This window comes from Xyrauchen texanus, chromosome 9 (genome assembly GCF_025860055.1).
Source record: "Xyrauchen texanus isolate HMW12.3.18 chromosome 9, RBS_HiC_50CHRs, whole genome shotgun sequence".
Lineage (NCBI taxonomy): Eukaryota > Metazoa > Chordata > Actinopteri > Cypriniformes > Catostomidae > Xyrauchen > Xyrauchen texanus.
In genome coordinates, this window is record NC_068284.1 from 16,255,772 (window position 1) to 16,280,886 (window position 25,115).

The following is a 25,115-nucleotide window of genomic DNA, read 5'->3' on the forward strand; positions in this document are numbered from 1 at the left end:
ACATGACTTTAACCGCACACATCTACAGTAGCAAGATGTTTTGTTGCTGCTGCTTTCATCATCTGCTTTTAGCAGACTTCCTGCTGGTGTGTTAAGCAGTGCAGGTGGCAGTGTTATTACACATTTTTTTAAGATGCTGTGATAAGACATTCGAAGTTGGCATTGAGAGAAGCACCAGTATTCTTTTTAACATTATTTATTATAAACCTCAAACCTATTAATCTAATGTTTAGCAAGAGGGCGCAGAACACTGCAACCATTTAGTTATAAAGCAGCATAATCAGCTTCATCCACCTATCTTATCCAAGATGAATGGCAGCTCTCATGAAATCTGTACATCTCCTGACTTAGTATAGCTGTTGTGGGAAGGTTAGTGCTTGGCGTGGAATTCCATAATTACTTCCATACCAGCTGTGTGTGCATTAAACAGGCAGGTTACAAAAATTGTTGTCTGTCCGAAATTTTACGTGCATCCAACAAGGTCAATGAACATGATGTCAAAATAGTGAGTTTTTAGACTTCCAAGAGTTTCAGAAGAGGAAGACACCTGTTCTTAAAAGTCTTTATTCTTAGCACTCTGAATACAGTATATGACCTACTGGCAAAGGAATACCTACTGGAACTTTAATTTGACATAATGTGCTTCTTTCTCAGGAAAATATCTTTAAATCTGCTACATAGGTAGCACATCTTGTCAACAGAAATATTCAGGATGCACTTTCACCAAAATATGATTACCTGTCTTTGATTACCAAAGTATTTTTCCAAGCATATCCTGAGAGTTAGGATAGACTCTCTGTGCCACTGTTAATATCAACTTGTTTGGTGAATATTTTTTTCATTCAGGAACTATAAAACTGCACTCATATTGTTATTATTTTTATCTTAATACATTAAATAAATTATATTTTTGTAAAAATTAATTTCCTTTTTGTATAGCAATGGAGTATTCCTTAAAATGGACATGTCCTAATAACAAAATCATGTGATTAAAATACTACACATTACAACAATTTAGTGTGATTGCAGGGTATTTTAATACACTGGCAGCCATTGAAGCTGGTGAGAAAAATTCGAAGACATTGACAGGCATTGTGGCTGGTCAGAGGCACTAGTAGGCTTTAGAGCTGGCGAGAAACCCTGGCAGGCCCAGAGGCTAGTGTGAGACAACTGGCAGGCAGTGGGGTGGGAGAGAGACACTGGCAGCTCTTGGGGCTGGTGAGAGACAACTGGCAACAACTGGTGCTGGTGAAAGACACAGCAGGCTATGGGGCTGGTGAAAAAAACTGGCAGGCCTTGGTGCTGATGGGCGACATTGGCAGGGCATGGGGTTTGTAAAAGACACTGACAGGGCCTGGGACTGGTGAGAGACATTGGCAGACCTCTGGGCTGGTGAGAGACACAGCAGACCCTGGGGCTGAAAAGAGACAATGAGAGTCATTTTGGAGCAGATGAGGGACAGTGGCAGGCATTTTAGTAAAAGAAAAATGCTAATTGAGGCTGGTGAAAAACAGGGTTCATGAAATACACAGGTGGGCCCTGGGAATGGTCAGATATAATGGCAGGCTCTGGGGCTTGTGAGAGACACAGGCAGGTCCTGGGGCTTGTGAGAGACAACTGGCAGGTCGTGGGGCAGATGAGAGGCACTGGCAGGCCCTAGGCTGGTGTGAGACACTTCCAGGCCATTTAAGGCTGATGAGAGACACTGGCAGGCATAGTGGTTAAAGAGAAATGCTAATTTAAGATGATGTTAGACACTGGCAGAACATTGGTATAGTAAAAGACACTGACAGGCCCTGGGATTGGTGAGATACACTGACAGGCCTTGGGGCTGGTGAGAGATATCTGGCAAGAAGTGGGGCTGGGGAAAGACACTGGTAGGCTATGGGGTTTGTAAAAGACACTAGCAGGCCCTGGTACTGGTGACAGGCACTGGCAGGCCTTGAGGCTGATGAGAGACATTGGCAGGCTATGAGGATTGGGAAAGTCACTGGCAGGCCCTGGGACTAGTAAGATACACTGGCAGGACCTGGGGCTTGTGAGAGACACTGCCAGGCATTGTGGCTAAAGAAAAATGCTAATTTAAGATGATGTTAGACACTGCCAGGACATGGGTATAGTAAAAGACACTGACAAGCCCTGGGATTGGTGGGAGACACTGGCAGAACCTGGGGCTGGTCAGAGACACAGGCAGGCATTTTGGGGCTGAGGAGAGATGGTGGCAGGCATTTTGGCAAAATAAAAATACTAATTGAGGCTGGTGAAAAACACTTGAAGGACATTGGCAGGCCCTGGGGCTGGTGATAGACACTGGCAGACCATGGGGCAGTGTGAGACAACTGGCAGGCTGTGGGGTGGGTGAGATACACTGACAGGCCTTGGGGCTGGTGAGAGATAACTGGCAAGAAGTGGGGCTGGTGAAAGACACTGGCAGGCTATGGGTGAGAGACACCAGTAGGACCTGGGGCTGGTGAGAGACACTGGCAGGCATTTAGGGGCTGAGGAGAGACGGTGGCAGGCATTTTGGCAAAATAAAAATGCTAATTGAGGCTGGTGAAAAACACTGGCTGGCCATGGGGATTGTGAAAGACACAGGCGGGCCCTGCGAAACAAATGAATTAAGGCTGGTTGAAGGACAGTGGCAGGTTTTGGGGATGGTGATAGACACTGGCAGGCCATGGGGCAAGTAAGAGACAACTGGCAGGCTGTGGGGTGGGTGAGATACACTGACAGGCCTTAGGGCTGGTGAGAGATAACTGGCAAGAAGTGGGGCTGGTGAAAGACACTGGCAGGCATTTTGGCTAAAGACAAATGCTAATTTAATCTGGTGATATACACTGGTAGGCTATGGGGTTTGTAAGAGACACTAGCAGGCCCTGGGACTAGTGACAGGCACTGGCTGGTCTTGAGGCTGATGAGAGACATTGGCAGGCTACGGGGTTTGGGAAAGTCACTGGCAGGCCCTGGTACTGGTAAGAGACACTGGCAGGACCTGGGGCTTGTGAGAGACACTGGCAGTCATTGTGGCCAAAGAAAAAGGCTAATTTAAGATGATGTTAGACACTGGCAGGACATGGGTATAGTAAAAGACACTGACAGACCCTGGGATTGGTGAGAGAAACAGGCAGAACCTGGGGCTGGTCAGAGACACTGGCAGCCCTGGATCTGGTGAGAGACACCGATAGGACTTGGGGCTGGTGAGAGACAACTGGCAGGCATTTTGGGGCTGAGGAGAGACGTTGGCAGGCATTTTGGCAAAATAAAAATGCTAATTGTGGCTGGTGAAAAACACTGGCTGGCCATGGGGATTGTGAAAGACACCGGCTGGCCCTGGGAAACAAATGAATTAAGGCTGGTTGAAGGACAGTGGCAGGCTTTGTGGATGGTAAAAGACATTTGGCAGGCCCTGGGGCTGGTTATAGACACTGGCAGGCCATGGGGCAAGTGTGAGACAACTGGCAAGAAGTGGGGCTGGTGAAAGACACTGACAGGCATTTTAGCTAAAGACAAATGCTAATTTAAGCTGGCGATAGACACTGGTAGGTTATGGGGTTTGTAAGAGACACTAGCAGGCCCTTGGACTGGTGACAGGCACTGGCTGGCCATGGGGATTTTGAAAGACACAGGCGGGCCCTGGAAAACAAATGAATTAATGCTAGTTGAAGGACAGTGGCAGGCTTTGGGGGATAGACACTGATGGGCCTTTAGGGGCTAGTGAGAGATCAAATTTGGATAAAGCCAAGCTAATTTGGTGAGAGACACTGGCAGGCCATGAGGTTCATGAAAGACAAAGGCAGGCCCTGGAACTAATGAGACACTGCAGGCCCTGGGGCTGGTGAGAAACACTGGCATGCCCAAGGGTTTGTGACAGGCAACTGACAGTTCATGTGGCAGTTGAGTGGCGCTGACAGGCCCTGTGTTTGGTGAGAGACACTCCCAGGCTTTTTGGGGCTGTTGAGAGGCACTGGCATGCATTGTGGTTGAAGAAAAACACTGAATTAGGGGTGATGTTAGAGACCCTGAAAGACCCTGGGGGCTTGTGAAAGACACTTGCTGGCATTTTGGTTAAAGATCAATGCTAATTGAGGCTGGTGAGAGACACTGTTTGCCCTATGGGGTTTGTGGCACAAGCAGGCCCTAGGGCTGGTGAGAGACACTGATAAGCCCTTTGGGGCTGTAAGAGACATGTGCAAGCCCTTGGGCGGGTAAGAGGCACTGGTAAGCTCTGGGGCTTGTGAGAGAATCAGGTAGGCTCTCGGGCTGGTGAAAGACACTGGCAGGCCCTGGGGCTAGTTAAAGACACTGACAGTCTATTGGTTCTTGTGAGACACTTGCAGGCCCTTGGGCTTGGAGAGAGACCTTGGCAGATCCTGGGGCAGATAAGAGGCACTGGCAGGCCTTGGGCCTGGTGAGAGACACTGGCAGGTGCTTTGGGCTGGGGAGAGACATTAGCAGACACTGGGAGTAGTAAAAGTTACTGGCAGGTCCTGGGGTTGGTGAGATACTCTGGCAGGCATTCGGCTGGTGAGAGACAATAGCAGGCCCTGGGGCTGGTAAGAGACATTGGCAGACCTTGGGGCTGGTGTAAAATTGTTAGGCAACACCTGTTCCTCCATCATGGTGGGGCCGACAGGAACACTGCACGCACAGGTAATAAACATACATCACCTTAGTCAATACACCACACACCCATCTTCAATTTCTTTCAATTACAGCAGACTGGTCTATGAGTTATTAATAAAGAAATAAAGCAAAGCAAATCTCAACAGAACATGAGGGATTATGATCTTATTTGAACCTAAGTTAAATGGCTCTGAAGTACAAGTTGTATCAACAGAATACACACACAAACACATGAAACACTCACTGAAAGATGCTGGGTCCTAATGTTTTTCGAGGTCATTAGGTATAAATGACAGCTGGCTGGCACCCAACTCAGGAAATACAGTAGGTGGAACAGAATTTTAAACTGCACAGGTTTCTCTTCACAGACTGGTTCAATTGTCCCTCATTGGAATCTGCTGGATAAAACAAAGAATTCAAATATATTTGGTCAGATTTGATACATTTGTATAAAACTGAATAGCTACACTTACTATCACCACAGTGCATTGCACAGTTGTTTGACAATAAAGTGAATAGATTTGAGTTCATGAGTGTGTACACATACCATAAACTCTTTAAAAGCTGTGTCCTGTGAGTGTCTGCAATCAGGACATTGGGCAATTCCTGGAGGAAAGGTTTGAGTAAGGCACAACAGGAACATCCTCACAAGTGTGGAAACTCTCCAGTCTTTCCTCAGCCCTTGACAGTGCTAAGAATTTCACTAAGCTACTAACCCAACCCACTCTGACTGAGACCTAAACACAAACCCACAAAAACACAAATGTTACAAATATACGCAATGTCTGCACACATTTCAAGTGATTATTCACACAATGTCAAACACACTTACCATGCAGCTCCAAAAACTTCACTATGTGGATGAGCACTAGAGGAACCCCTGACATATCCCTTCTGCCTTGATGAGGGGCACTCCGAAAAGAGCTCTTTGTTGTCTCCACCTGTAGAAGTAAGAGCAGTCAAAAGTAAAAACAAGCAGGACTGCTGGAAATGTAGTGTACAGCCTAGAGCTCTTGAGAAAGTGAGGATAACTAAAGCTGTCAAACAAGGGCACATTTTTATTAACACTCTTTAAAGTTAGAATAGATAAGAAAAATAATCGTTATGTATTTACACACACTGATAAATCTCCTTTTACTCCCATTTAAAAAAAAAAAAAAAAAAAAAAAAGATAAGTTTTTGTCTGAATTTGCTATCACGACTTTGCAATGTACCGAGCACCTACCCATCAACAAAAAAAACCATAGTTACGAGTTGCCATGGAGAATTCAGAAGCTGCTGAATCCACTTGTGTTGGATTCATGGTGCGTCGAATATAATATAATATAATATAATTTAATATAATAATTATTAAGCAAAAAAAATTACATTTTGTCAGATTTGGCCTAAATAAAAAAAAAATAAAAAACAGCTATTTTAACATTTAAAATATTACACAAAGTTTATCTCCATGAAGCATACAGCAACGCCAATTTACAGGCTGTTCGTAACATATTTGACAGTGGAAACGCAGAGATATCTGCACACTCGGAAAACAAGTATGAAGAGATCATAAACGCAAATTTATTAGAGCAAATTGAACTAATTTGTTGAAAAACTTGATTATGTGCCATGTTGAAATTATGCTCTATCGCAATTGTGATACATCACAACAATAAATATCTTTTTTTTTTCCGGACGCGAGCGATATAATTAAGGGACAAATGTTTTCCGTCTTATTCATCAATATTTAGGAATATGTCAGCGAAAATGAATAGACAATGTGTTCCAGCCCGGATTCGAACTGAACACCCCGTGTTATGCGAAAGTGATAACCACTTCGGGACCTGTTATATCGCTAGAAATGTTGTACAGTTCTAACGTCATGACAAATATTGTCTTTTTTCTGTTGAAAATGTTTATTTTTCCACTAATTATTATTTTTAATAAACTGTTAATTCCAACAACGTGTGACGTATTTATTTTCCCCACACGAGGGACTCTTCCAATTCTGATTTATAGATTACGTTTTCTAAATAAAGTTAAACTGTGGAAATTATCGTAATTATAAGCAATAGACTCAAAAGAGCGGTGTATTTTGTCCATCACGATAACATACTATGGCGAAGCCATGTTGTTGTCTCGCTGAAGTGTTGTCTTTCTCCATAGTAGGATTCGAAACGTGCTCATAGTACGTAAATATGCAAACCGGAAGTGGATTCGTCTAGCGATTGCTAGTAGATAAACATTATTAATATAAAGAAATCACATAGTCCTATTAATTATTTATCAATACGTATATGTGCACAGCATCATACTAATAAATACATTTGTCTATGATCACCTGCAAACATAAAATAGTTGTCAGCAAGCAGAGCGCATCATTTTCTGTCACCAAAGGGACTAACCGTGGTTAAATGAAAACATTTATACTCTGAGGCAGACAGCGAAAGCAAACGGGTAAATATCCAAGATGGTTGCATTGCTTTTCTGTATTACTTGTACGATAAATGGCACGCATTAATCTGTCTGAAATGTAAACAACATATAAGGTTGTGATAGTAATGGAGGTGTCAAAGGCAAACATGTCTTCACCAAAGTCCGCAATACTACTGCTTATTAGGACATTCCCTGAAGCTTGAAGGAAACATCATTTTTAACCTGTTTGTATTTTATAAAATATTAAAGAGGTTTTCATAACTGTTGTTAAAATGGTTGGTTTTCTCTCAGCTGATTTTATAAGATTTTTGACATGCACAGGCGATGTCTACTTCATTTATATTAGAAACCCATTTGGCATAATACGTTTAATTTGATTTAATCGTTTAAGGTTTTATATGCAGGGATTTCTATACAGTCAATGTATATAACAGAAAGCTTATTTTGTGTAACTTAATTGCAACATGCAATAGTAACTAAACAAGACTGAATGTTATTGGTGTACTTTTATAACTGGGTAGCATTGAATTCACCCTAATCACTATGTGTTTACTTATGGTCGTGTGCCCAATACACTTTTTCACTACTTATTTCCATTCCAATTCTTCCCTTCTTTGCTTGCCATTGCATCTTTACAGTCTCTTTGTTTGTGTTTTCTAAAGCTAAAGATTGTGAGAAGAAATAGACATGCAACCCTTTTGACTATTATGAGATTTTCAGTGCTTGTCTACAGGTGAATGAGTGAGGCTGACTTCTTCCCCTCTGCTGATATGGCAGAGATAAACCACATCCATTATGAGCTAGAATATACAGAGGGCATCAGTCAACAGATGAGGATCCCGGAGAGGCTCAAAATTGGCCCCAGTTCATCACATGAACCTCATGATTCCTTTCTGGCAGCATCACATAGTACCATGATGCATGTGCCAGAGAGAATTGTGGTTGCAGGTATAATGCAAAGTTATGGCTTTTTGAAGTAAATGAATGCTAACAATCTAATGTAAAGGTTTTTACATTGACCAGCAGCTAACATATGCCACTGTTTTAATGGATCAAGGAGATAGCAATGATGCTTGCTTTGGCAGACCTAGAAATCTGGACCTGATTCAGTCCACGCCAATAGAGACTGTTGAACTAAAGACTCCACCACGAGTTCTTACACTAAACGATCAACTTCTAGGCTTCCTAGAGCCAGAGCCAGCAGCCAACTCCACTGCCCAGCCAAGAGAAGAGGTAATGAATCAGACAAGTGAAGAAAAGATGATTTACATTCTTTACTATTACTTTGCTGATTTAATGCACTTGTCTGTTAGTAAAGTTGCACCAGACTAACAACTTATTAGAAAAGACTTCAAATAAACCTCAGTTACTTGCATAAAATGTGTCCAGTCTCTTTTCTTGTTCCTTCTAAGTGACGTTAATGGCAGCTGTACTTGTATTAAACCTAAAACTGTGAGACAAAATAATGTGCCTGTTAAACCAATAGGAATAAGAGCTGGTTTCCCTCTCTTCACAGATGCGATCAAACATGAGGTCACGGCGGGAGCGCTGTAGGAGCGAGAACTCTACGATGCGCCGCAATGGGCAAATGAACAACCATGATATGTGAGTATACAAACACTCTCTCATTGTCATCCCCTACCTGTGTTCTCCCCCTACTTGCTATCTTTGACATCTGTTTGTGTGCAGTTCTGCTTTCAGGTGGACATTGGAAGGTCCTACCTCCAAGCTGATGTGTTATAGAGCGCAACAGTATCTGCCCACTTTCCCAGACTTCTGGGTTTCTGAAGTATTTTTCCCATTCATTTTCCATAGGGTTTTCATAAAATCCTTCATTGAAGAGTTCTGAGCCATGAACCAAACCAACCAGCTCCACTATCACAACATTATAAACTTTGATTTAAAGCAAAAAAGTATTTGAAAATTTGACAAAAATACAAAGATACAAGACTGTGTACTTACTGTCCTTCAAAAGGGCACAAACTGCAATCCCATGAAGCATTGTGCATGACATAATTGAATAAAAAACTGAGATTTGGGTTGGTACTGATTTGGTGGCTGTTTTAAAGTGCGAAACAAACAATGATCCTGCACTCATTAAACCTAGGAAACCAGTGCTTCAGAGTGTATGCGTTTACAAAGATATACAAACTTATATCAACCAGAAGTTTGAAACATTTCAGATGTGCAAGACCTTCTCGCAGGTGCTTCCCAGAGAAAACACTCGTAAACTGCGCTTCCCGATCATGAGCTGCGAATCCCAGGGAAAACCGTTCGTAAACCGCACTTCCCAGTAACGTCTCGTTATCCAATCCGTAAACACAGTGACCAAACAGTTTGCAGATGTCAGCTAAAGCACTCTTCAAAAACGAAATGCACAAAATATCATCACAATCGATTCCCTGAAGCAAGAATGAAGGGGTTTTTATACCTAAAGACACGTCATTCGTCACAGGGTGACAACTTTCTAATGCGATTCTCGGTCAAAGTGCAAGAGTTTTCCACTAATGCTTTCATTATTGCATGGCGGTCTGGAACGAAAGGAAGTAGAACGCAAGTTTCAGCAAAATGTTTTACAAGTCAATTTGAATAAAACCACACATGTCTTTCTCTGTCAGTGCAAGTCCATCTCCATCCCACGTTTCTCTCCGTGCCTGTCCTCCTCTCATCAGCCCAGAGGACTCTGAGAACCTCAGCAGTGCTAGTGGTGTTTTCACCTACATTAAGAACACGACTCGGAGAGCCTACCAACAGGTCGTGGAGATGCTGGATGAAAGTCACCATAGGTGAGCTCTTTCATCATGATGCATCTGTTTTAAGTAAACACATGAAGAGGAGTACAGTTATGAGAAAGTTAAAACAACTTGAAATGCAGCCTGATTAAATTATTTAATCTGTTGATACGCACCCCTTTTTGAGCACAAACCATGAAAATGACATACTTGAACTTAAATGGTTGTATTTACTGGACCCTTTAGACTATGGACACAGTTGTAGTATCTTTTGAAGAAGACACTTTGGGCTTTATTTCCCAAGTTTCAGAATTAATATATGTTGTTATTTTTTAAAGTTAGAGAAGCTGAAGTTTATAGTAATGGAAATATTTTGTGCTGAACATGTTTTTATAATCTAAATAAACAATAATAAAAGTACCAAGACAACCCAGAAATACAATGTTCTCAAAGCCACAAGTCTAAAGAAGTTATGTTTCAATTTTGAAGATGATCTAACAAAAAATGAGGTTCCTGCAAGCTTTTTTCTCTGCAAAATCACTGCCGGGGTACAGAGTAAAATTAAGGCTCCGCATTTCAAGATGGCACAAAATTTGACCGCACTTCTGGGCTATTATGAATAAAACTACACCGCATTTTTAAAAATAGACTTTGGAGACAGGCTCATTTTGTTTACAGGACTCTAATATATAAGATAATATATGTGTGAATTATGATTTATTCATTATTGGAGTGATATTATTTTCATGTCTTATTGAAAATAATATGACACGTGTATAGGGATATCTTTGAAGCGAAATCTTTTAGAAACATGGATGAGATTATTTATCAAAATATACCACAGTCAAATTATCTTTGAATACAGACAAACTTTATTGCTATTCTAAACATAAATCTAATCTAACACATATATACATAAGACAAGTTCGTGAAAAGAGTGACAATGTGAAATAAACGATCAATACAGTGAACATGAACTTTATGGAGTCTGTTGACAATGCCTTAAGAACCATTTAACCTTATTTGAGTCTACATCGATTTGCTATCGGATTACCCAAAGTATTTAACAATACACCACCACTTTGAGCACAATATTGGAGATGTACTTGCGTGTCTTTGTGGTGTTTCCTTGCATTCTTTGTGTTGCTTGGCTCTTGGTTGAAAATTCGTTCTGTCTATGATTTGGACATCTGTAAGATTGAATAGTTATTGCCTTTATTATTGCACCTCACATGGCATGGATCTGGTTCTGAAGAGATCCAGAGAAGACCACGAGGGAAGAGCCAGAGCAAAGTCTGAGCAATCAGAAGAGCAGGAGAGACCAGCAGGGCGGGGAGACAAGAGAGGGAAAAAGGAGCGTGTTCTTCCTGTTTGGAAACATTTGAACTGAAATTGGCCGCATCCCCAAAGGTGTCCTGCGCCAAACAGAAGTGATTTTTCAGAGTCACATGGTCAACTGGGCTGTCTTTTAAAAAAAATATATATATATTTTATGGTCTTTTGTTTCAGATTCTTTTAAATCTCCCGCTCAAAAATAGTGCATGTTTTAATTATTAACATTTATATGTTGCAAATTGCACAAGTGGCATGACATTCGATTTCATCAGCTTTCTCTATGTAAACAAGCAAATCTTTACATAATAAACATGACATTCTTTCATGGATATTATACGTGTAGGTAACAATACATGAAAATCCATGGTTACAAATCATACTGGTTAATTCATTGGTTATGCAACATGGATAAAACGTTACACACGTTTTAAGAGGTTCATCAGGCTATAATCATTAATTTGTCAGTTATACAAGTTACCACACTTCAAAGCAATTGTCAGAATTACCTAGCAAGACTCTGTATTGTATAAATCGTGGATTTAAGTGCATTCTGTACATTTTAGAAGGATAAATCGGTAAAGTACTGTGACTTTGTGTAGAATGTTCCTGGATTAAGATGATATGCGTTAGTATTCGAGTCGTGCAAATCTGATGGTCTTTTGGAAACCTTTCAAGGGAAAGTCTGCTTTAACTCTGTGTGGCAGTTCAGAAGGTCGTGCAGAGGGGCCTTTCTGAGCAATGACCCTTTTTCCTTTGAATTAGGTTGTTTAGAGTGTCTTGATCATTTTATTGTCCAAAGACAGGCCTTAAGTAGGAAATTGATGCTTGGTCCATTAATTTATGATGCTGAGGAATTCCAGGATTAAAAAGGTTGGGTTTTTCCGAGATTCAAATCATGTCATTTCAATTCTTCTGCATGTAAAATCCAACGAGTGTCAAGGTGGCCTTTGGCAAATTTCAGGCATGCAGCAATGTTCTGGTTGGAAAGCAGAGGCTTCCTTCGTGGTGTCCTGCCATGGACACCATGGCTGTTTAATGTTTTCTGTAAAGTAGACTCATGAACAGAGATGTTAACCAGTTCCAATGATTCCTTCAATTCATTAGCTGTCACTCTAGGGTTCTTTTTTTACATCATTGAGCGTTCTGTGGTGTGCCCTTTAAGTCATCTTGGCTGGACTGTGGACAGATGAAAATCTAAGCTCTTCGGGATAACTTAGCATAATCCTTTCCAGCTTTATGCACAGCAACAATTCTTGATCGTAGGTCTTCTGAGATCTTTTTTTTTTTTTTTTTTTTTTGCAAGGCATGGTCCACATCAGCAGGTGCTTCTTGTGAAAAGCAAACTCAAAATGTTTGAGTGCTTTTTATAAGTCAAAGTAGCTCAAACTCACACCTCCAATTTAATTTCATTAATTAGATGCCAGGTTTGCCAACTCCACACTCTAATTAGCTTTTGTTGATGTCAGTATTGACATCAGCAAATGAGGTTCACATACTTTCTTCCAGTATACACTGTGAATGTTTGAATGATGTATTCAATATGTATAAGAACAATACAATCATTTGTGTATTATTTGTTAAAAAGGATTGTGTTTGTTCATTATTGTAACTTAGATGAAGATCAAATCAGATTTTAAGACAAATGTATTCATAAATACCATACAGGTAATTCCAAAGGGTTCACATACTTTTTCTTGATACTGTATCTCTTAACTCCAATAAGTTTGTCGTCTCTCCACAAATTTCTGCAGCAGAAAATAATTAATGCATTTGAGACTGCTAATTCCAGGGATGACACCAGTTTGGATTTAGCTATCAGCACTATAAAGATCCTGCACATTTACTATTGCACATTGAAACTGTCACAGAGGGGTAATTTTTGTAAAAAGACAAATTAAATGATGCTCAACTGTTATTTGTTTTCTCTTGTAGTCGGACAGCTCTTTTGACTCTTGATGCTAGCTTGGAGAACACCTCTGATGATGCTGTCTTAACAGATGCTGCATCATTGCGACGACAGGTAGTACCTCTCTCATCAGTTATTATCTGTTCTTGATTAACTGGATATAAATGACAATTTTTCTTGTGATTTGCTTTACTAAACAGATCATCAAGCTGAACCGAAGACTGCAGCTATTGGAGCACGAGAATAAAGAGCGAGCGAAGCGTGAAATGATCGTGTACTCCCTCACTGCTGCTCTCTGGGTGGTCAACTCTTGGATCTGGCTACGCCGCTAGAAACAAGGAACGTTTCAAAAGAACAAAAGAAAATACAATTCAGTTACCATGTACAGTGTATTAGGTATTTTGCACTTACAGGCAGTTAGTGAGGGTCAAATCAATACAAAATATGTGAAGTTACAAATTTTGAGTTGCACTCTCAATTACAAAAGATCTAATTGTGCTTGGAGAAATGCATTGTATGTAGTCATTTTTCAGTTATTGTTTTTACATTTCCAATTATTATGCTGTTCTTGTAAATATTCTTACATATAGAGATACAATAGTTTGATGGTCCTGTGCAGTGTGATATAAAGATGTAAATGCTCTTAATATTCCATTTTACATTCCATAGTTGTGAAAACATGAAAGTTTGCACTTATTTTTCAGTTAAAATACTTTGTGCCATTATTTATGGATGAACATATTTTTGGGGGATCCCCAAAGAAATAAAGAGTAAAATGTGTTTTTGCCACTGAATTCCATTCACTGTTGGAGGGTAACCTCCTAAAACCAACAATATATTTTTATTTTATTACAATTTCTGCAGACAATCATGCAAGGTTCTAAATCTAGGTGTTTTATAAAGATGAGCGAGAGAGAGAGAGGGGGATGCTTAAACAGTAGAGGGCGATCACTCGTGTTTTACACTCGCAGTGTTCCTCCTGACCTGGAAGAAAAACGCGGAGTGCCAATTTGGCCCTTCTTGGCACACATAGTGGACGTGGAACACTGAGTTATTCGCTACCACAATGATCGATCCTTCACACTGAAACCCTTATATTTGTACTACTACAACGGGATATACGACAAACCAATGACAGCACCGTGAAGGAAGGTTTCGCTCAACCTCGTTTTGACTCGCTGGATTTCCAGTTGCTTGTGTTACAGTTTTATTCAAAACGTCATGCAAATGCTCGCGTAAGCGGAACATTTATAATAAGCAGCTGTCCTGTTCTTATATGCGCTGGCTCACTCCACTGCTTTACACATGGCTCCGATGGGCATCCGGCTGTCCCCACTAGGTATAGCTGTGTTCTGTTTACTGGGGGTCGGGGTAATTTATCACCTCTATGCAGGAGTCCTGTCCAGCAGAATCGCCTCGTTCAGACAGAGTAGGGTGGATCTGAGGGATCTGCTCGCCCTGTCCATAGAGGCTGCGGTTCAGGGTGGTCGGGAAGTGAAGAGGATAAGGGAGGACAACACACTAGAGGAGAAGACAAAGGGAAAAACCAAGGAGGGAGCCAGTGAAAAGCTCACACTGGGTGATCTGAACTCACACCGCAAGATGTTCTACCTGATTAAGAACACCTACCCTTATGTACAGGTATAGATGATCTGTGCTTAAAGAGGTCTGCCAAAAATGAAAGTTCTCTCATCATTTTAGAAGAATATATCAGCTCTGTAGGCCTATACAATGCAAAAGAATGGTGACCAAAACTTTGCCCAAAAAGCACATAAACGACATAAAAGTAATCCACATGACTTCATGTCAATCCATGTCTTCTGAAGCGATCCAACCAGTTTTGAGGGATGGCACTAGGAAGTGTAATCAAGCTTGAAATCATAGTTGCCAAGTAGACTGCTGATGTAAACATTTTGGTCTGTTCTCACCCAAAACCAATTGGATTGCTTCAGAAATATTCTTCTAAAACTCTTTGTGTACTGCAGAAGAAAGAAAGTCATACTCATCTGGAATGGAATGAGGGTGAGTAAATGATGATAGAATTTAAATTTTTTGGTTAATTATGCCTTTGAAGATGGGCTATACTTTCAAAAATTACCATTGTAGCCATTGTTTCCCCCAAATAGTTACACCATAGCTACTACAGTTACTTTTAGTTATGTAAAAGCATAATAATAATAATAATTCCTTACATTTATATAGCACTTTTCTAGGCATTTAAAGCACTTAACATAGTATAGGGGAATCTCGTCAACCACCACCAGTGTGCAGCATCCACCTGGATGATGCGACAGCAGCCATAGTGCACCAGAACGCCCACCTCACACCAGCCACTGGTGGAGAGGAGAGTGATGGAGCAATTCAGGGATGGAGATTATTAGGGGGCCTTGATTGATAAGGGCCAATGGGGGGAATTTGGCCAGGACACCAGGGTTACACCCCTACTCTTTACAAGAAATACGAGAAATAATGACAATAATAAACAGTATAAGAAGTAGGGCTGTGCTAAAAAATCGATATGGCAATATATTGCGATATTTATTTTCACGATATACTACATCGATTTCCAGCTCAAAAAAACCGATTTTTTTTTTTTTTTAAACACTGTGAACCACAAGCTCCGTACCAGTAGATGTCGCAGTATGTCTTGCTGCCCAGAAGGGCCGGGAGACATTTTCGGTGGAGTGAAAAGCTGGAAGCGGCATGGCAGATGCAGCTGAAAAAATTACAGCGGCCCCTTCAAAATATAAAGCCGATGTGTGGGTGCACTTCGGTTTTAAAAACAAACTTGGCAGCATTGAGTTGGATAAAACCAATGCAATATGTAAGCTTTGTCACGCTGCTATAAAATATTCGGGTAACACAACCAACTTGCGAACGCACCTTGTCAGACGCCATGCCGATATAACGTTACAGCAGCTTCCGAAACCTATCGAACACAGGCAGACTACACTGGATAACATCTCTAACAAACTTCCATCTACCTCAGCTCGAGCTCTAAAAATAACGGAGTCATTGGTGCATTTCATTTGTCATGATTTGCGGCCCTACAGTGTCGTTGAAAACACGGGATTCAGGTATATGGTTAACGTCACGGAGCCGCGCTATGTGATCCCGACTCGCAAACATATTACTGAGGTAGCTGTGCCCAGAATGTATGAAGAGGTGAAGCAAGAAGTAAAAACATCTCTTGCCTCAGCAGAAAGAGTGGCCTTAACGTGCGATGGTTGGACATCGAGAGCCACTGAATCTTATATTACTATCACGGCGCACCACATTAATGAGAACTGGGAACTGATTTCTCATGTTTTGCAGACGAGGGCAATGCATGAGAGCCATACTGGCAGTAACATCGCCGAGCTGTTGAAAGTAGCATTAGAGGAATGGGATATAAAAAGCAAGGACCCCGCTATAGTTACAGACAATGCATCAAACATGACCATAGCAGCGCAGCTTGCTGGTTTGCTACATTTTAAATGTTTCGCGCATACTTTGAATTTGGCTTCACAGCGCGCACTGCAGCTAAAACCAGTCGCCCGTTTGCTGGGAAGAGTGAGAAGAATAACCAGCTTTTTCAGACGCAGCCCCACAGCTAGCTGTGTACTGCGTGAAAAACAAAAGCTTCTAAATCTGCCTCAACACAAATTACTCAATGACATCGTTACCAGATGGAATAGTGCTCATGACATGCTACAACGCTTCTTAGAACAGCAGCCAGCCATCCATGCTGCCCTCCTCTCAGCTGAGGTGAGGAAGACAGAGAAGGAGATCTGCACCCTCACTGAGTCAGACATAACAGCTGCTGAAGAAGTTGTCACTGCTATGAAGCCCATGAAGGTAGCTACACTTGTCATGTCAGAGGAGACCACTCCAACACTATCAGTTGTAGCACCACTCCTTGCCCAGCTGATCCATGATCTACAAGACAGCCCAGCTGATTCCAATTTGACAAAGGAAATCAAATCTGTCATATGCCAGGATCTTAACAAGAGGTACTTGAATAAGGAGGCTCTTTATGTAGCCTCAGCTATGGATCCGAGGTTTAAGGCCCTGCCCTTCCTTTCAGAAGACCAACACCAGGACATCTATGCTAGAATCACTGCAGAAGCTACAAGGAGCAAAGGGGCATTACAGGTAAGATAAACAATGCCATACACCAAAATATTGTTCTCTTGTCAATATTTATCTATACACAACATTTTAAAAATATCTATTCACATTTTCAGTATTTAAAGCACAAATTCCAGTGAAAGATAGTCAAACATTTATGACACAATTTTGATATTGGAATTAATATTTACTTATTCTTTAAAGTTAATGTTGATTACTTTGCTGTTTTTCAGCAGAATGATACTGGAGTGGAGACAACAGAGACAGAGAGTGATGTGAATGTGGTGCCAGAGGAAGATGAGGACAGCAATCAATGCCCTGTGCAAAAAGACATCTCTGCAGTACTATCTAAGAGATCAAGGCATTTTCTAGCTGACTTACTTGGTCAAACATATGCTGCAGGTTAGTGTGATAATACTTTGAAGGCCACTGGAAAAACTACAAAGAATGGTCAGTGTCTTGTCATATAAACATATAAACAAATATTCTAAGTGTATTGTGTTCTGCCTGAATAAATTGCACTTCACTAGCACATAGAGTGGTCACTTATGCTATTAATAAATAATGTATGTTGAAATATTGAAGATGTATAAAATGTATGAATGATAATTTGTTGTGCTAATATTGTTAATGATTTATGTTGTCCACCCCTACTGCAGGTGCTGCAAAAAAATTGAAAACCGCAGAGGACCAAGCAAAGGAGGAGATGGCAAAATACAAGGAGGAAGCTCCCCTGCCACTTAGTGCTAATCCACTGGACTGGTGGAAAGGGCATCAGAGCGAGTATCCTCTCTTGTCTCACATTGCAAAGAGATAGCCCCCCTGTGCATCCCGGGGACTAGCATCTCCTCTGAGAGAGTTTTCTCTACTGCAGGGGATATTATTACAGCTCAGAGAAGTGCACTTACACCAGAGCATCTTGATCAAATTATGTTCCTGAACAAAAATCTGAGGTCAAAGTAGGCCTGTCACTGTATCCATGTTTTTACAAAGTTTGGTTATAATACTTAATATGCACTATGTTTTACTCATTGTGACAGAGTACCTGAGGATATGCACTTTATTTTCATGTTTGCAATGTGTGCACTGTTAAAGTGCAGGTTAATATTGTTATGGCAGCTTAAAAAATAAATTGGAAAATTTATTTTGAATTATGTCGCTTTGACTCCATTTGTCCACTGATTTATCATTGTGATGTATTAATACTACCCAGATCGTACAGAGTAACAAAGTATTTCAGCACTGATATAATTTTTTAGTGAACTGTAATCATATCGTGATGTGTATCTTATTGTGATGTGTATCGTATCGTGGTCCATATATCGTGATGCGTATTGTATCGTGGTCCATGTATCGTGATGCGTATCGTATCGTGAAGTCCTTGCCAATACCCACCCCTAATAAGAAGCTTTCAGAATTTATGTAATTTTAGTTTTTTATGGCAATTTTGGATATAACAAGTTACCATAGTTTTGTTGTAGTAACTAACTATGGTGGTTTGGAGACTATGGCTACTGTGGTAACATTTTTTAAAGGTAAAACATAACATGATTGATCACACATCTTCATGTCTATGCATATCATAGACTTGTTCGGTTTGAAGTCCAAAACCCCAGAAGAGAATTCGCCATTGGTTCCCTTGGGATTTTGCTATGGGTTTTTATGGGAGTGTTTTCAACTTATAAGTACAATAAGGTCTGTGGTAAACATTATTGACTATACATGGATGTTTTGTTCTACAACATATATGACACACTTTCATACCTCAAATGTGAATATAGATTAAGCCATACTGAATTATATACTATTAAAATAAAAACACTTTCTTCAAAACACATGTTTAAGGTTTGATTGTGTAATTTATGTTGTAGAACAAAACATCAACATATCATCAAGTAATGTTTACCACAGGCCTTATTTTACATTTAATTAATAGACATTTTTAAAAACCCATAGGAAAATCCATTGGGAACCCATGGTGAATTCTCTTCCGGGTTCGCCTACAAATTGATGTCACGGCTGAACAAATCTATAAGAGTGATCTGTGATAATTGAGTTGGTGAATCAGAAACTGTCTCAAAACTAGTGAGCTGCCTATCTAGACTTTATTTTGGGGCATCGTAGGCAAGTTTAAACGTCCAGCAATCTTTATTTTGTGATGCTTGGTTAAAAGTAGAAGATGTGTGGTTTACCATCTCTGGACACAAACAGAACTCGAAATTAAGTGGACATAACACAAACCGCTGTGTAAATGGTGCACAAGTCGATCAAAGTGTGGTCTTCTTTCATATGGTTTCAGGTGAACTCAGAGGAGCATGCAAATGCTGAGGGTGAGGCCACTGTATGGACACGCAGCATCCCTGGAGACATTCTGGAGAAGGTTTCTGGGGGGAAGGAGGTGCCTGCAGAGAAAGTCACGGTGTGGATTGACCCATTAGATGCCACTCAGGAGTACACTGGTATAAACTCTGTGTTTTTTGTCCTGATATAAATTAGTAGTGTTATAGCTGTTTTATAAATGTAAGATATATGAGGTTTATGTTAAAAAATTCTAGAAATAATTGTTTTTATTTGTATATGATAAAATAACTACTATATATTTGTGATTTGCACCTGTAATTACATTAATGGACAAAGATATTTACGTCATGACAAGAAGGGGTCGTCAAATTCAACTTTGGTTTGTCAAATGTTTGGATTTGTGAAGTTGGTTAAATGCAAAAATGTTTGATGTAAGAAAATCGGCTGGTGGGGGTGCGTCCAATTAATCACCAATCACTTAATCAACGGCCTTACTGTGGAAGACCAATTCAAGTAGGGTTGCCTTTGAATTGCTAGAACTTTAGGAAAGATGCAGGCATGAATACAATATCCTGACTTGCCTTATTATCTATGCAGTATGAGGAACAGTATTGCCCATATGCTTGTCCAGGATGTAAATCCGTTCTCATTGTTTGTGCTTTCAACAGAAAATCTTCAGAAGTATGTCACCACCATGGTTTGTGTGGCTGTAGATGGGAATCCTGTTATAGGTGTGATCCACAAACCTTTCACTGGGTACACAGGTATGTTTATTCGTGGCTTACAGACATAATTGAGACCTGATTAACTTGTGGGTTTGGAAACATGAACTAGAGGCCATTAGGATGATGAGGTGAAACGTAAACAAAGGGTTTTTCTCAGACCTTTTTGAACTATAGATCGCAGCCTCAATCGCGCACAAAATAATTGACTGACAATTTTTTTTATTGTCATTACACATTCACTGTCCTGCCTTGACCTTATTGTGTTTTTAAATGAGCAACTGAGCTTTATACTGTGTTGCTCAAATATTCTTTCTCATCATCAGCTTGGGGTTTTGTTGGAGAGGGAGCCAGCCTGGCACCTCGTGCTTCCTACAACACAAACTCTCCTAAGGTGATTGTGTCCCGCTCGCACTCAGGCAAGGTGAAGGGCTTCGTTCAGGCAGCCTTTGGAAACAGTACTGAAATTATACCAGCCGGGGGTGCAGGTACAATATCCACACTTCCACTGTCTTTTAAAATAAGGAAGAACTCAATAATTGTTATAAAAAAAAAAAATTCTTCAAAATGTCTTTGAATGCACTCAACAGTATTATATATACATACAGTATATATATATATATATATATATAATCTATCTTTTTCCTTTTAAAGTAACTTTTCTTTTCGGTTGACATCACAAATCTATCTTTTTTTTCAACCCCACATCCAACCACCTAACATTTCTTTTATGGGTTCACATCATTCACATCAGCATTACAGAAGTAAAATGGATTGTGAATGCCGTTTCATGTTGATTTTAAGTTATCAGTTGACTTTGTCAGGGTTAAATACTACAATTATAGTTTGCTTCAGCAACAGTTGTGCTCTTTTTTTATTTTTTATTTTTTCCCACAGGATATAAAGTACTGGCTCTTCTAGATGCCAAAGATGAGGAATACGAGAAGGCCGATATTTATATCCATGTAACGTACATTAAAAAGTGGGATATCTGTGCTGGTGATGCAATCCTGAGGTCTCTGGGAGGTCAGATGACAACTCTTAAAGGAGAGCAGATCGATTATTCAGGCTCAGAGGGGAACACGGGTGGCCTGCTGGCCAGCATTCAAACTGACCACAAGGCATTGGTCAACAGACTTCCACCCAGGGAAGAGAACAAACAATAATAAACTACAACCAGGTCTAAGCCCTTGCGCTCCCATTTTCTTTGGTACCACATTTTTGGTAGAACAATGAGGAAGTGATATTGGTTTACATGAGACAACTGATCCAGCATCTCAGTAACTCTGTGTTATAAAAACCCACGCAAGGTTTGAGAAGTGCTACAGGTGTTGTAAGGGGGAAAAAAAAGAAAGTGTGCCTTTGGCTTTAAGAATCATCAGTCACGTTTTACGTGACATATTTAAAGAATGTTTTATTGTGTCACATAAACTGAAAGCGTGGGTTTAAATCTTTGTAATTTATTACTTCATGTTTAACCAGTAGTTTTATATTTAATTTCATACTTGTTTTCTGAGTTCTAGTTGGGATGTTGTGTATGAGGTTTGAATGCTACCTAAATTGGTTTTGGGTGAGAACTTAACTGTGAATCCAGAAATAACTTGAATATTGTATCCTTTTGCATAGCACTACTTCTCATTATAATGGAACTCGTTGTTCCCCTCAGTGGCCTGTGTTCAGTTCCCTATGTCAGATCTCAGTTCATCAGGTTTATTCTCTGAAACCTAAATGCAGTGTAATAAGATTACAGAGGTGTAAGGTGTAAATATAATATATACAAAATATAATACAGTATGTTAAGATGGAAATTCCATTTTGTTCTGTTTGTAGGGAGAATTAAAAGGGAAGTAAAAAAATATTTAATGGAATACTCCGTCTTCAAACTTCACATTGGGTGATTCATACAGATGTTGTTGTACTTGTTCGAGGGCTCTTTCACTGTGATAGCTGACTCATTGTAAAACTCAACTTTTCAAATTAGGCTCTATGCTCTATTTTTGTATGAGTATTGATGCCCTTGATGCCATGATTGTTTGTTGAGATCCTACCAATAGCCATGATAGTGTGTTTCCCTCCTGGCAAAACTGGTGGTGTGCATGACAAAAAGAGAATATTTAAGGGAAAAATAATTGTTATTGCTTTTACAGTTCTTGTCTAAGATTTTAGGCATGTTATTTGGCATCACATTGATTTATGTCTTCATTTTGCCTTTAATTATTAAAGTATTTGCATTTTATGAAGAGTGAACCTTCATTTTGATGTAAGTGTACATACACACTAATATAAATAATGGTTTGCTTACATAGTTGTGAATTATGTCTAAAATATTTGCTTTGGTGAAGGGAACCACAAATTAAAAACTTTTCATGTATATATTTGATATATATATAAGATGTATTAAATTGCATCTAAACTTATGTTAGAACATTATAACTTTGCTCTTATCATCATAATGATATTCTTACATATAAATCAGAGAGAGAATCTTTTTGCACCACAAGGTGGCAGTTTAGTTTCAGTCTCGCATCAAATCACGTCCCAAGCATGAAACAACAAAAAAGAAATCGTTTTCATTTATCTGAATTTTATTATATTCTAAACAAAAGTATATTTTTATGACCTTGAATGCATCAATAATCATTTTTTGACCAGTAATACAAATTAAACAGGAATTATGTGGCCAGCATATGCTAATGCATTGGGTCCAAAAGTCTGAGACCACAAATTAAAATGCTTCTTATTTGCATTTCTAACTGAATAAAATGATTGTTTTTCCATTACAAATATATATCTGCATAAAATAGCTTAAAAATTTGAGTGAAAAGATAACTTGAATATCATAATTCCTTTTACTGAAAAAGGACTAATAAAATGTACTTATAAAAAGTACTTAATATACTTAATATAGTTTTTGTGCACAGTTTTTCTAAGTACATTTTAATGGTATCAAATTAAGTCAAAACTGCTTACCATAATGTAATATTGATTAGAGTCATTTTAACTTGAACATTTCAGATAATAGTTACTTTTACTTACAAATCTGATGTTTATGGTACTTAAATAAACTTAGTAAAATTTTAATTATCATATTATTAGAACTTTTCACATTTTAAACTTTCCCTATAAACAGATGTTTAATCATGTACTATATGACATATGAAAGCCTACTACAGGGAAGCTCTATGCATGCAATGTGGTCTATTAGACAACAACACCATGCACTGCTGGTTAAAACAATAAGATGTACCGCTATGCATGGAGACCTCAACACTTGCTGCACAGAAAACAATGACGGTAACAATCAACAGATAATTTGATATTTGATCATGAATGGGTAATTTGGAACTTTAGACCTCTCTAAACAAGAAGTTACCAAACGTAACAATAAAATATATTGTGTAAATAAACTTGTAAACAGTGAAACGATGGAAGCACATTAATTATTCATGCTGGGAACACCAGCTTCAAAAATTTACTAGTTTTATTCACCTGTGAAATTTGCTCAAATTAGCAAATAAATATGACAAGGTTTTCTACTCTAGGATTGATGCATTGTAAAGATAACAAAAAATGATAAATAATATTTACTTGTAAGCTAGAGCATTAATGTTTGAATTAAGTACAAATGTTGAATTTACTTAATATTTTCATGTTTACGCTTTAACTTATTCAGTGAAGAAAATACTTAATCCTTTCTGCTATATTTACTTCACTACAAATATATATTTTTAAGGGTAGTAGCCTATTTGTAATTCCTCCTTTTGCGTCAATGGAAGCATTCACTTGAGCTGGCACGGTATATACATGTTTTTGCCAAACCTGATGATTCATGTTATCCAGCACGATTTGAGAATCTTCCAAAAAGCATTTTATGTGCTTTAATGGAAGTAATGAAATCTGACCTTTTTGTACAAATGGGTTATCATGGTCAATATCAAGCTTATTTAATTAGTGACCTAGACAGTGCAACAATTATTTATTATTCATTTTAATAAACGTTCCTTACGTTTCTATATATTAAATATTCAAAATCCTAATTTGTTTTTAAATGTTTATTTCCTGGTTTAAATTTGATTACGGGATTCCAGGTTTTCAATGTGGTTGCAGGCGTTGGGACCACAGTGTACATTACAAATGAGCTAGACTAGAGCATGCAGTGGGACACAGCAGGTAGTGAATCTGAGCTGCACAACTTTTGTTTTTCCTCACCACACTCATTTGGCTTTAAATGAGTTGGCCAATACCTCACAGCTAGCTATGCCACATCGCCTTTCTCCGACACTCACGTTTTACATTTCTACAGATGTCTTTAATTAGCACAGCATGCCATTCTAACCCCTTTGTGACAGATTGAAGCTCCTCCACCCTCTAATGAACCCCCTGCAAAGGTGAGGAATTAGAGAAAATTCATGACAATCTAGTTAGATGGCTTTATGGAAGAAAGAACAAATCCAAATGTGCATTAGTTCAGTCTGGGACAGATTCGCATTTGTAAAATAATTGTTATACATTAGAGTAAAGAGCACTGTTTTTTTTTTTATGCAACAGATGTGTATATTTCCTCAAGATCAATAATCTTGAAAATATAAAAAACATGATAGCCACTGATTCCTGTCATGAAGAGCAGATTTATGGATTATTGCATTATTCATAGTTACTCTGGCTTACTGGTCATATTGATGTGTTAAAAGGCTAGCACCCATTTCTTGGTGTGCTAAAGGAAATAGCTCTTAATGCTGTCTGTATTTCCTTTATTCACCCTGTCTGGCACAGCTCCAGAATATGGATGGTAAAATGTCTACATATATAGAGTTGGTCAAAGCCTGACCAATTTATTTTGATTTATTGCACCAGGTTCTTTGCCTTTCCATTAGCAATACATAGTCCAAATTGGTGTAAAAAAAAAAACTCCATAACCATATGGTCATTTAGCATGATGATACTCTAATTCTTAAGTATCTAAAACAC

At 39.2% G+C, this 25,115-nt stretch overlaps 3 protein-coding genes across 5 annotated transcripts; all 3 read left to right on the forward strand.

Moving 5' to 3' along the window:
* Nucleotides 1-6,803: 6,803 nt before the first annotated feature.
* On the forward strand, nucleotides 6,804-13,788 carry LOC127649388 (mitochondrial fission factor homolog A-like). 2 transcript variants are annotated; one of them, XM_052134452.1, is made up of 7 exons: nucleotides 6,804-7,062; nucleotides 7,762-7,989; nucleotides 8,099-8,274; nucleotides 8,558-8,646; nucleotides 9,660-9,827; nucleotides 13,041-13,128; nucleotides 13,215-13,788. In XM_052134452.1, exons 2-7 carry the CDS (start codon nucleotides 7,779-7,781, stop codon nucleotides 13,344-13,346), a joined length of 864 nt encoding a protein of 287 aa, XP_051990412.1. In that variant the 5' UTR covers nucleotides 6,804-7,062; nucleotides 7,762-7,778; the 3' UTR covers nucleotides 13,347-13,788. The 2 variants fall into 2 exon arrangements, with proteins under 2 accessions (XP_051990412.1, XP_051990413.1); XM_052134453.1 differs by having other exon boundaries at nucleotides 7,775-7,989.
* A 235-nt stretch (nucleotides 13,789-14,023) lies between these two features.
* LOC127649586 (inositol monophosphatase 3) lies at nucleotides 14,024-22,383 on the forward strand. The gene is made up of 5 exons (XM_052134764.1): nucleotides 14,024-14,655; nucleotides 19,424-19,583; nucleotides 20,094-20,189; nucleotides 20,474-20,635; nucleotides 21,045-22,383. Exons 1-5 carry the CDS (start codon nucleotides 14,320-14,322, stop codon nucleotides 21,311-21,313), a joined length of 1,023 nt encoding a protein of 340 aa, XP_051990724.1. The 5' UTR covers nucleotides 14,024-14,319; the 3' UTR covers nucleotides 21,314-22,383.
* On the forward strand, nucleotides 14,694-19,377 carry LOC127649585 (E3 SUMO-protein ligase ZBED1-like). 2 transcript variants are annotated; one of them, XM_052134762.1, is made up of 3 exons: nucleotides 14,694-17,148; nucleotides 17,358-17,526; nucleotides 17,784-19,377. In XM_052134762.1, exons 1-3 carry the CDS (start codon nucleotides 15,718-15,720, stop codon nucleotides 17,939-17,941), a joined length of 1,758 nt encoding a protein of 585 aa, XP_051990722.1. In that variant the 5' UTR covers nucleotides 14,694-15,717; the 3' UTR covers nucleotides 17,942-19,377. The 2 variants fall into 2 exon arrangements, with proteins under 2 accessions (XP_051990722.1, XP_051990723.1); XM_052134763.1 differs by having other exon boundaries at nucleotides 17,361-17,526.
* Nucleotides 22,384-25,115: the final 2,732 nt, after the last annotated feature.